The sequence below is a fragment of the Octopus bimaculoides genome, chromosome 28 (genome assembly GCF_001194135.2).
Source record: "Octopus bimaculoides isolate UCB-OBI-ISO-001 chromosome 28, ASM119413v2, whole genome shotgun sequence".
Taxonomy (NCBI): Eukaryota; Metazoa; Mollusca; class Cephalopoda; order Octopoda; family Octopodidae; genus Octopus; species Octopus bimaculoides.
The window spans coordinates 9167493-9180377 of record NC_069008.1 but is presented as its reverse complement, the minus strand read 5'-3'; the positions used below and the strand labels follow the sequence as shown (position 1 = coordinate 9180377).

Here is a 12885-nt window from a genome sequence, read left to right as displayed (position 1 = left end):
ATACAATATGATTCCAATATGTCTTCGGACTTTTCCTATATTTCTGACAAAGAGCTCCGCTCGAAACATTAAATCCTCTTTCTTTTCTTTCCTTTCCTGAGCGTCCAATAACACTGTACTTATTCCACGTCCTCGCGTTGTTGTTTTTTCATGTTTTTTTCTTGCTTGTTTATGTTTGAATCGACTGTTCAAAGAAGACTTCAAAAGTATTTTCGGTTTGTTTTAGCGTTTTCGAAAGTGCCTATTTTGTTTGTTGAATTATTTTTGTTTGCATTTATCGTTTCAGTTTATTTTGTTTATTAAAGTATTTTCGATGCTTACTGAAATTTGTAGAAATGGGCACTTAATGAAAAAGAAATTGGTGGGGAAGAGTGTTTGCTGGTGGTGTAGTCGCAAATGCTGCTGTGAGAGAGTGTCTGTCTGAAAGGGAACCACAAGCTATCTTTCCAGTTTGTTTACATACTGCATAACAGTTTGTTTCCGCAGTGATCACTTCAAACAAGCATGCTGGAAAAAAAAATAATAATAAGTCTTGGTTTCACTTCCTGAGAAAGACTGTGGGTAGACCCTGTCTCCTCAGAAAAATTGTTAATAAAACCGTTTTTAAAGTTTTTACTCCATTGTCACATTTGCTTTCCAAACTGTAATATCCTACTTGTATCTTTCAATGTATCCTGCTTGAAAATCTATTGCACAACTGTTGTATAATTTCAACCTCTGCCTGAACTCTGTGTACTTCCTGGCTGCATGTTGTGCTCTTGAGCAAGACACTTTATTTCACATTGCTCCAGTTCCTTCAGCTGTAGAAAAGAGTTGTGACATCACTAGTGCCAAGTTGTATATGCCTTTGCCTTTCCCTTGTATAATATTGGTGGTGTGGAGAGGTGAGGCTGGTATGCATAGGCGACTACTGGTCTTCCATAAATAATCTTGCATGGACTTGTGCCTCAGAGGGTAACTTCTAAGTACATCCCATGGTCATTCATGTCCAAGGGGGTTTTACCCTTTTTATGTATCATATAGATGGGCTTTCAGTTTTCCATCTACCAAATCCATTCACAAGGCTAAGACTTTGGTCAGCCCAAGACTATAGAAGAAAACACTTTGTCCAAAGTGCCATGCAGTGGGAGTGAATCCGGAACCATGTTGTTGGCAAAAAAGCATTTTGCCACCCACTCCTGAATATGAAAAGAAAAGAAAAAGAAAAGAAAACAGTAACAACTTGTTTGAGTAGGAAGCAGTGGTTGACCTACATAAATTTGTGAATAGTGTAGAGTGAGGAAGAGGGATGGTAATACTTTTGATTATGATGGTGAAAGCTAGATGGAAGAAGATAGAAATAAAGAGGCAATCAAACTGAGGAATAAAAGCACACATGCATGAGCAGGCACACACACACTCAAACACAAGCACATTCATTAATACATACATGCACACACACACATTGCATAATGTTTACAAGTTTTCCCCGTCACATCTATAAAACTAACTCACATGAATAGAAGCCATTTTATGGCAGCCGCTTACAAGGAACTGCCCTGAACAAGTGTACTGAAATCCAAAGAAATATTCCAGTCAGGAATTGAAGCCCAGACGTTTTACTCTGGTAAAAATTTTTGTGCATTATTCCTCATCTCTTTAATATAGAACTGTAAAAATTATTGTCATAACTATTTTAATTCTCTTGATGAACTGATAGAATAGCTACTTGCACTGGACATAATTCTTAGCAACATTTCATCCATCTTTATATTCTGTGTTCATATTCTATCAATGCTGATTTGCCTTTTATCCTTTCAGGGTCAATAAAATAAGGCTAGTATTCTGGTTTAAGCAACCTATAACTAGTTTTAGATCCTTTTTATTTTCTGGAATTTTCAGAAAATTTTTGCCAATTTGTGTTCTACACTCAGGAATTCATACAATTATACACACAAAAAAAATTTTGTGTGTGATTAAAGGGAAATTTAGCTGTTGTTTTTAGCACATCTCACAACCACCTAATACTGTCCTCTTTTCATCGTCACTCTGACATGTCATCACCATCATTTAACGTCCGCTTTCCATGCTAGCATGGGTTGGACGGTTTGACTGGGGACTGGCGAACCAGCTCGCTACACCAGACTCCAATCTGATCTGGCAGAGTTTCTACAGCTGGATGCCCTTCCTAACGCCAACCACTTCGAGAGTGTAGTGGGTGCTTTTTACGTGCCACTGGTACAAGGGCCAGTCCGGCAGTACTGGCAACAGCCATGCTCAAATGGTGTTTTTTTTACATGCCACCTGCACAGGAGTCAGTCCAATTATAAGCAGTCCTCTATCCTTCATATTTCATCTGCTCAACAGGACTGAAAAGTCAAACACACACTCATTACTGACATCTTACTAATACTGAAGCATTGCTGAGGAAAGCTTGTAAGCATTACAAAGAGTGCAGACAATTTGTCATCTATATATATATATTTGTCATCTATATTATAAACATGCATAGTTTCCAAGTTGTATAAAAATATTTGACAATTTAAGATAATACATTACGATATATAAACGCACAGTATGATTTAACATATAATGGGTAAATGTATACGATATGATATGATATTATAAATGTACATGTATTATATTAAAAACGTGTACATTAGAAAAGGATATGTATATATACCATATAAAAAAAAACGTATAATACATCACATGGTTGCATGTGCAGTGAGAGCTAGCAGCGACCTTCATGGGGCAGTGTGCTGAGTGACATCACTGTGTTTACTTTGCAAGTTGTGAAATTTGTGTCTTTGTGATCACATGTATGCTGTAGTCTGCAATTTTGTCATGGACAGGAACAAAAATTACCAATGTGAAACATTGAGCATGCTTTAAAAGCTTATAGTGAGAAGGCAATGGGTTGTACGCAATGTTTTGAGTGGTACTGGTGCTTCAAAAGCAGAACATCTCTAGAAGACAATGAGAAATCTGGAAGAAATGCCTCAAGTGCTCAGAAATGTGATGTTGTGCATTGAGAATTTGTCCCCCAGGGCCAGACCGTCACTCGAGAGTTCTACTGCAATGTTTTGAAGCATTTGAGGGAGAACATTTGGTGAAAGCAACCGGATCTGTGGAGTAGGAAGAATTGGATTCTTCATGACAGCAATGCACCCTGTCACCAAGATTTCCTCACTTGTTAGTTTCTTGCCAAAAACAACACGGTATCACTTCCACACTTGCCCTATTCACCAGATTTAGCACCTGTGGACTTCCATTTCTTCCCCAAAATGAAAATGCAACTCAAAGGCCATACTTTTAACACCATTGTTGAGATTCAGAGTAAATCACAGAAGGTCCTCAACTTGCTTAGAGAAAAGGACTTCCAGGCTAGATTCCAAAAGTGGCAGGACCACCAGATTCCAAATGTGGCAGTAATGTAGTAATACACTGCACAAGGTGTCTATTTAGAAGGAGATGATATTAAAACTTAGGTATTTAAGTTATATTTTATTAATCCTTTGAGCCCTAACCCCCTGAACCTTATTTGACCTGGCTTCCCAATGTACTCCACTGGTAGAGTGGAGCTATGGTATAGAGAAAAATAAATCATCCACCGGTAAACTGGTGTTACGGGCTCAAATGGTTAAACATAACTAGTCCAGGAACTTTTTGATACTACTTTGTACTTTCAAATAGTAAATAAATATTTGTCTAGTAACACAAAGAACAAACAATACAGACCCCTCACAACGATTATGAAGATACATGACTTTCAGAGCATAATTTGTAGGATTTTCTAATGAAATAAATGTACCTGATAGACTCACTAAAATGTCAGGAATAACCTGGAGATTATACAATAATCAAAGAAAACCTATGCATAACATACAATAGTTGCAGTGACAATGTACATGAAAAATATATTCAGTAATAATTCCAGTATACTTTAATAATGCACCTTGTATTCCTTTCAATAGCAGCCAAATCTCCCTTAAACTACATTTAAAGAGTGAAATAACCATCTTCAGAAACTCTACGCACGCCTCCCTTCATTAAACTCTATTCCCACCTGCAGGCCATGTTTATACTTATGCATATATACTATAGTAATATGTGATACAGTGGTATAATATCAATGTAAAATATACTATCTTAAAGATAGCATGTTTGTACTAGTCTGTCTGTATGTATGTATGTATATGTGTGCCTTTGTGTCTGTGTTTGTCCCCCAACACTGCTTGACAACTGGTGTTGTTGTGCTAATGTCCTGTAACTTAGTGGTTTTGGCAAAATAAACTGACAGAATAAGTATCAGGCTTAAAAAGAAAGGTACTGGAGTGAATTCATTGGAGAGAGGTGATTCTTGTTTATTTTCCAGTTGTATAAACTGGCTCAATGTGATATGAAGTGCCTTGCTCAGGGGAAAAACATCATGCTGCCCTGTCCAAAAATTGAACCCCTGACATTACAGTCATGAGCAGAACATCATAATCACTAGGCTAAGTGGCTTAACAATATTTTATACATTTCTATGATTTATAATGTTTTTATCTCATCAATGCTAATTTCTAATTATTTTTCTAATGAAAAGTTGTTTAAATGTTGATTAGACTGCTTTATAAATGGAATTATCTTTTATCTTTTACTTGTTTCTGTCATTTGACTGTGACCATGCTGGGGCACTGCATTGAGTGGGGGAAAAAATTCATATTTTATTTTGCTTATACTCTATAAAGGCACATATGCTTGTTTCTGAATCATGTGGTCTTTTATTCAGTCCCTTGTGTGGCACCTTGGGCAAATGCTTTCTATAGCCCCAGACTGACCAAAGCCTTGTAATGGATTTAGTTGATGAAAACTGAAAGAAGCCTGTTATGTGTTATCGTCATCATCATCATTTCTTGTCTGTTGTCCATGCTGGCATGGGTTGGGGGTTGGACAGTTTGACCAGGGCTGGCCAGCTGACGGGCTGCACCAGACTCCAGTCTGATTTGGCATGGTTTCTACAGCTGAATGCCCTTCCTAATACCAACCCCTCTGAGAGTATAATGGGTGCTTTTAATTGCCACTGGCATGGGTGCCATTTGCGGGACACCAGTATCTGCCACGACTGCAATTTTACTTGGCTTAATGGGTCTTCTTCTCAAGCACAACATAATGCCAAAGCTCTCTGTTATTCGTCATTGTGCTTTTCATGTGCCACCAGCATCAGCCAATTTGCCTCCATGAGGCCTTTACCTAATATATGGTACTGAACATTGACAATATATTAATCAAAGTGCACAACTTTATGTATTCATTATGCCCGATCTTACCAATCGGTTTTGCACTAGGGGTTCAAAGAAGTGTTAGGTAATAGTCCGAATATGTAGCCCTGCACTCTTCAGAGGTAGCTGCTATGGAATGAAATATGGCAACTGCTCTCTATTGTTGGAGATGAATAGGCATATCCAGCTTGTGATTGCTGTGAAAATTTGTGTGTGTGTGTGTGTTTGCATATGTGTGTGGTGTTGGTTTGTTTACATTCCCATAACTTAGCGGTTTGGCAAGACAGACCAATAAGTAACAGGCTTTAAAATTTGTTTGACTAAAGCATTTAAGGTGGTGGCCCAACGTGGCCACAGTCCAAAGACTAAAACAAGAAAAAGATAAAAGATGCTTGAAAATTATGAAGTAAATATCTTCTTCAGATTTGAATATTTTCAAGAAAATAAATGTTGATTTTGTTCATATTTCATTATAGATCTGCTTTTACTTAGCTTGACATGTCTTCTCAAGCGAAAAAAGACAGACAAAATACCAAAAAAAAACATTTTTTCAGGTGTGCTAATGATTCTGACAGCTTGCCACCTAATATGAATTTTAAATTAAAGGAAGAGGAAGACAGCTTCAAGATATCATCACTCAAAATGAAAACAGCTTTAACATATTATCATAAGCATAAAGATGAAATTGAAACCTTGACAGATGAAGTTTCAGATGAAGTTTCAGATGAAGATTCACAAAAATTGCAGAAGCAATATTCCCATGACTTAAGAAACAATAGACATAAAAAAGGTGACCAGAAAAAGCAGGAAATAGTTAAAGTACCAAGTATTTTGCCCAAAGCTGGATACAAGCTAACAATCGATGAATGTGCAAACAATATGAAAATGTTGGAAAACAAAAAGGATCAATTTTGCAGTTACTTAGAAAGTGAAGGATTAAATAAAGAACTTTTCATACAAGATCTTATTCACACAATAAACAGATTGTTTAAAACCAATTCTGATGATTATATTGTTCAGAAAGAAGTTGCCTCTTTTCTTGAACAATGTTTTGACTTATACACAAACAGCAACTCTTTCTCACACAAGACCATTGTCATGCAAAAGCCGTTGAAAAAGTTTCGGCCACTCTCACCGGATGTGCCCAGAACATTAAATTTCAGTGCTTCAGATAAAGATTCTCCAAACACAATTTCAAATATTGTCACAATCGAGGGCGGAATAGTGACATATTCACTACATTTGATGACTTTATCTTGTTCCACAACAGATGGTGACTGCAATGTAGTTCATAGTCCTTCTCCAGTCACTGACCTTACCAGAGTTGATAAACAAACTGTTATGGCAACGATCCCATTCAGGAAAAAAATTATCATTATTAATCCTTCTAGTTGTCAAATGAAAACTTTTCATTGTGGCTTTAACAAAATTTTTTATGTGAAGAATTGTACCTTTTTAGGTATCAAATTGTTTAGTAAAACAATATATCTCGTAGACTGGGTTCATAATACAGTTGAAAGCATATTCAGTCTGAAAGACGACCCTACAAATATCGCCGTAGGAACAAATGATAGTATGTTAATAACATTTGCCAACATAAATAGAATTGCTTGTTATAATTTTGAAGGTCAACAGTTATTTCAGTTATATAGCCATTCTCTCACTGCTCCAACTGACCTCACTGTTTACGACAACTATTTTTATGTTCTCCAAGGAAATATCATTTATAAGATTTCATCTACAGGTAGTGTATCACAGAGAGAAATTGGGATAAAAGCTCGATATTTTTCTGTAAGCACCAAAAATATTTTCTTTTCTGATTATTTCGGTGTTGGACATGTTGTTGGGAGAAATGAAGACTTTTGGCCAAGGTTAACTTGCTCACAGCAGAAACAAGCCCCTGTTTTGAACAATCAAATTTACATTGATGACCCCTACCATATTAAAAAGATTCTACCTATGACAAGCTCTTCTGTGTTAGTTACTTATTGGAATCTAAAAGCTATATTATTTGCTGATAATGGAACAAAAATTTGGAGAAAATCATTAACTTTCCAGTTCCAACCTACTGACTTTTGTAGATTGGACTCAAGCTCATTTCTTGTTCTGTTTAAAGAAAACAGGAAAATTCAATATATTACATGCCCTGCTGATTGTCCAGTACTAAACCAAGGCCCCATGATAGACGTCCATGCTCATTACATTCAAATGTGTCATATAGTATCCAATAAGTTTTTGGCTCTAACCACTGAGGAAAACAAAGAGGTACATATTCTGTTGGTTAAGGAGAATGAAGTTGTTATTGAAAACAAAATTTCATTAGAACATTATGATGTCAGCATTGCTGCAACTCCAATCAATTTTGTTGTTGTAATCAAGAAGGAACATAAACTGGTATTTTATTCAATTCACTGCAAAAAGCTTTTCGAAAGGCATCTTGATTTCAATGGCTATCCTCATCATATCTTCACCAATAAAATTTACTTCTATGTTTTCTACAGTAGAGAGTCAATTGTCATATGTTATGATATATATGGAGAAGTTAAATGGTGGCTGCAACTTCCTTCAGCTACTGTCTCTACTATTGGAGTTGTCAAAGGAACTATTTGTGCAGTGGACTCTAACCTCCACAAGATCCTTTTTTACAATTATCGTGAATGGTCAAATTGTTGTCTACACTCAAGAAGTCCTTATATCAGAAATCTAAATATACGATACAGTGCTGTTGATGAAAATGAGAAAATTCTCATCTCTCAAATATATCATCTGCCGAACAGACAGGTGGTTGTGTCTGATATAAATAGTGAGTGTTTGTTATATATTTCTAAAAGAGGACAGGTTGTGCATACATTCTCTCTGCCATCCTTAGCTACAGATATATGCCGATGGGATAGTAGCCAAATGGGAGTGACATTACCACTTGAGAAAGAATTATGGATTATTGGAAATTTATCAAAACGAGTTAGAATTATATCATTAAGCCATTCCTATGTAAAGGCCTGTAAACTTAGTGAAGGTCGAATTGTTTGCTTTTGTGATAAACCATATCATTTAGACATTGTATCAGTTCAAAAACACAACCAAAGTGAAATAATTTCTACAGTCAATATTCCCTTTTTGATAAAATCATTAACAATAGAAAATGAATCACTGAATCTATTAATTGTTGCTAAGAAGAATATATTTGTGTACAATACTTCATCAAAAATGGGATCCAGTCCCTTACACTCCTGTTTCAAAGCTCAACATTCTCTGTATGGTGGATGTATTGATAAAAAATTTATTTATCTGATCGATGAAAGCCGTATGTTTGCTATAAATGACCATGATTTAGTGGTGAAAGATTACGTTACAAATAATCAGCTGAATATGTCCCTTGACTTATTAGATGTTTTCTCCAGAAAGATTTGTGTCAGTGAAATGCTGACTTCTGCATTGTATATCGAGGATCTGACAGTTTCCGATAAAGCACAAGAATTTTTGATACCTCTTTGTTTGGGAGACAAAAAGCCAGTGGCTGCTGAATGTTCAGTTATTACTGAAAATAACTTAATTGCTGTATACGACAGAAATAATAATAGCATTAAATTAGTAACTTTTGATGGTCAACTTCTTGACTCAATCCATCTGGACGTTCTCCTTCATCATATGTGTCGCTGGAAGTCAAACACACTGGTTATTACAACTGATACAAACCAACTTTTAACATTAAAGACAGATTTTCCATTGTCCTTTTCAACTTACCAAACAGAAAAATGTTATAATTGTATTGCTTCTTTGTCAGACAATCTATTTGTTTGTGACCATGGTATTGAGAGATTTGAGAAATATACTCTGTCTGTGATCCATATCAATGAAAGACAGTCAGCCATTCAAATAGAGAAAGAAATAGACTTAACTGGGATCAAATCCTCCAGTGACTTCTCACATATTACAGTTATTGCTAATGATATCATTGTTGTCTGTGGTGATGCATTTACCTATTTTCTAAACTCTGATGGAGAACGTTTACATTCATTTAATCACCTTTTTCCATACAACTGTATGACAAATGATGGTATTTATGTGTACATTCCTATGTGGAATGCCACCAGTTCACATACACATGTTGTCTGTTTGTCGCAAACTGGTGAATACAAGAAAATATTTTTGAATAAAAAACGTTCTGAATGCAAATTCTATTTCAACAATATTAACTGTAATGGTCCAAGGTTTGCTGGAAATAATGAAACATCTTTATATGTTGAAGGCTTGTTCAAACTTAATCGAGAAAAATTCCATGTTTGCCGACTACAGACTGACCTCTATTCTGTTCAGGTAAAAGATATAGACATTTCTGTTGATGGTAAGACAGTTGTGATTGAAAAAGCCAATCCTGGTAATGTTAAAATGTTTCAGAGAAATGGGAGACTGTTATGCCACACAAATCTTGGAACAACACTTGGTGGTGTGTGTTTCTCAGAAAAATATATCATGGTCACAGCCCCTGACAGAGAAGAAATATTTCAACTGAATCGAGATTTGACAATGCATAAAATTTGGCAAAGTCTTGTACCTTACGGTGTAATATGGAGGAAAGTGAAAAACATCTACTGGTGTGCACATATTAACTTGACTGAATATCATGCAATACAGATAGACAACAACAAACTGAATGTTCTGGAAAGTGTGTCATTATTGAAGTTTGGTTCTATTCTTCATTTCCCTTCCAGTAAAGTTCAAGCAGATAATAAAAAATTCAGTCATGAACAAAGTAAGGAATTGGAAAACAGTGAATCAGGAGGCACATCAGAGGATATAATTTACAAAGGTAGACTAAAGGTGAGATGTGGCAATTACATCGCATATAGTATGTCAGGAAGTGATCAAGTAGCAGTCAGGAGTCTGCCTCATAGAACAACAATGTTTCCTCTTCCCTTAACTACATTTGGAGAAGAGGAATATAGAATGTACAGATATATTAAGCCAGTTGTATTACAAAACAATGCCGTTGTGTTCTTATTTAAAAATACTCTTACAATGACCACAACAGAAGGTCACGTAATTCAGCAGAGAAAAATAAATAAAGTCCCACAGGACATATGTTGTTGGACAGCAGAATGTTTTGTAGTTGTCTTTCATGAGGAGAAACAACTAATGTTCTTCAAAGAAGATCTGTCTCTTTTAAAAACAATCGACACTAAGAGAAACTACAACATGATTTATAAAAAGAATGAAAATCAACTGGTGTGTGCGTGTGATGTTAAATCATGTAGAATTAATTCATATGTAGACGTGCTTAACATCAATGATGAAACATGTGATTACAGTCAGAAAATTATTATTGAAGACAAAGCTATCTCAGCAATTGGTGTCACATCAAGTGAAGACATTATTGTTATCAAAGACAAGAAAGTTCAATGTGTTGTTTGTTGGTACAGAGGAGGAGGAGATTTAGTTAGGAGTTTAACACTACCATTACTAAAACTACCATTTCAAGGCATTTCTGAACGGCCACTGACCATACATGGTGAAAATGTTTTCATAGCTGATTTAAATAAAGATATTTATCAAGTTTCTTTATACAGTAAGTGCCAAACTTTACTCAGTTCTGATGATATTGAAGTTCGTTATGTCATGGCCTTATTTGCTTCAAACAATTCTCTTGTAGTTATTGGAGCTCTTGGAGATAATACTTGCTGTTTCTTTAATTATGAGAGATAAGTTCTGCAGCTGGGCTGAAAAAGCTAAGAATGTGAGCATCTAATCAAAAAGTCATTACATTTATCTATGAAATTGGAATTACATTTAAGAATTTCAAGAGTTTCTTCTCAGCACAAACATATATCATATGAAGTGTATTTTGGGAAATCACCATAACTTTTCTACTACTAATCACTCCGATTTATTTATACAAGAGCCCTGATAAAGATTCTGATACCATTCTCCTTCTAGTTTCAATACCAATAGACACAGACTGATATAGAATGAAAACTGAAATATGTTAGTCCAGTCACTAATGGACTTATGTTTAATTCTTTGATAATTAAAATAAGACTCAGTCATTTCTCAATCCCTAACAAAATTTTTTACAGAATGCATACAAATACATGAGAAATACTGAGAAAATGTTGAAAATGTGTAGAATTCTTATATAAATATCATTCAACAACGGTAATAGTTGAATAATATTCTTAACTTAGCTTTTTTGTCGCAGTCTCACTAGTTATTCCAAGCAGTCTCACTAATTTAGTTTTAATCAAAATCAAATTTTATTTTTTGAATTATGCTTGACTAGTGATAAGCTACATTAGACATAAAATATTTAAAAACTGGTGCAGTAGAACAAATGTTAAGAGAAAAATGTATAGACCAAATTGGCTAACTGACGGGAAGTAATGCCCAGCATTTATTTATTTATTTATTCTATTTACTTAGGTTTCATTGCTCTTTTAAAATTACGATTTAAGCATTGTTGTCTCTTAAATATTTAGAATCTACGATTATGAAGTCTCTCTCCTGGCTGTGGTACTTATCCATTTTCTTTGACTTTATTCAAAAAATTTTCTATCGCTCCTTTCAAAATTACGATTTAAGCGTTGATGTCTCTGCAATTTATGTTTAAACAGCCTTCTTTGATTCTGTTTCAAAAGCCCAAAGAATAAATCCATCATGATGTGCTGTTTGACTGGTCCCCCCCTCTCTCTCTCTATATATATATATATATGCCTTTCTCTCGCCATGCCTCTGTCTATCTCAATCTCTCTAAATCAGTCTCTCTCTCTCTCTCTACTCCCCTCTATCGTAGTTTCCTTAAGGATTCAGGTTCCGGGTATATAAATAAGAAATCCCTTCTAAATTGTCTCAATCTACTCTCCGCTGACATAACTACAACGAAGTCTCCAAGATTATGTTGCAGATAAGATAGATCTTTATTTTACTCTACAGCCTCAAAATTTTTCTCAAACTTTGCGTTTCCCCACTCCCGTCTGTTCTCCATCATTTATCTGCTTCTCTCCATGAAATTCAATTGAACTCAGTTTTTGTCTTAAATTCATACTTATTCATTTTCCTTACTTTATTCAAAATCTTATCGCTCCTTCCCTTAAAATTACGATCTAAGCTTAGCCATCTTTCCTTGTACAACGGCTTCCTAAATTCATGCTATTTATTTATTTATTTATTCTATTTACTTAGGTTTCATTGCTCTTTTAAAATTACGATTTAAGCATTGTTGTCTCTCAAATATTTAGAATCTACGATTATGAAGTCTCTCTCCTGGCTGTGGTACACCCGCCCTCTCACCCCCTCCACCGGAAGTTCATTCCTGTCATCCTCGGCTGTCTCCTGGAACCCATCTAGTGGCCTCACACCATCCCCTCCCCTACCTTTGGGTAGCGCATAAAGTTTGTGTAATGTTTGCAGGTTGTAGGTACTGTTTTGCTTATGAATTCTGCCAATTGCAAGCTTTCTTTTCAGGTACACGACACTGCTTTTCCCCTTCCCAGGCTACAGGCCCACACCCCCAACACCCATACTGTTAGGATTGGCACTCTCAATGTCGGCATGCTGAAAGGTAGATCTGGTGAAATTGTTGAGATGCTTGAACGGAGACGCGTGGATATGTGCTGCATCCAGGAAGTAAGACGGAGAGGAGGTT

The 12885-nt window shown here is 35.7% G+C and overlaps 1 protein-coding gene across 1 annotated transcript; it reads left to right on the top strand.

The window, feature by feature from the left end:
• Positions 1-1327: 1327 nt before the first annotated feature.
• Positions 1328-12879, top strand: LOC128251161 (uncharacterized). The gene is made up of 2 exons (XM_052977660.1): positions 1328-1606; positions 5723-12879. The coding sequence occupies exon 2, from the start codon at positions 5745-5747 to the stop codon at positions 10947-10949; it is 5205 nt and encodes a 1734-aa protein (XP_052833620.1). The 5' UTR covers positions 1328-1606; positions 5723-5744; the 3' UTR covers positions 10950-12879.
• The last annotated feature ends 6 nt before the right edge of the window (positions 12880-12885 follow it).

Excerpts from the sequence above, each read along its gene's own strand:
- LOC128251161 (XM_052977660.1), top strand. The coding sequence starts at position 5,745 with ATGTCTTCTCAAGCGAAAAAAGACAGACAAAATACCAAAAAAAAACAT.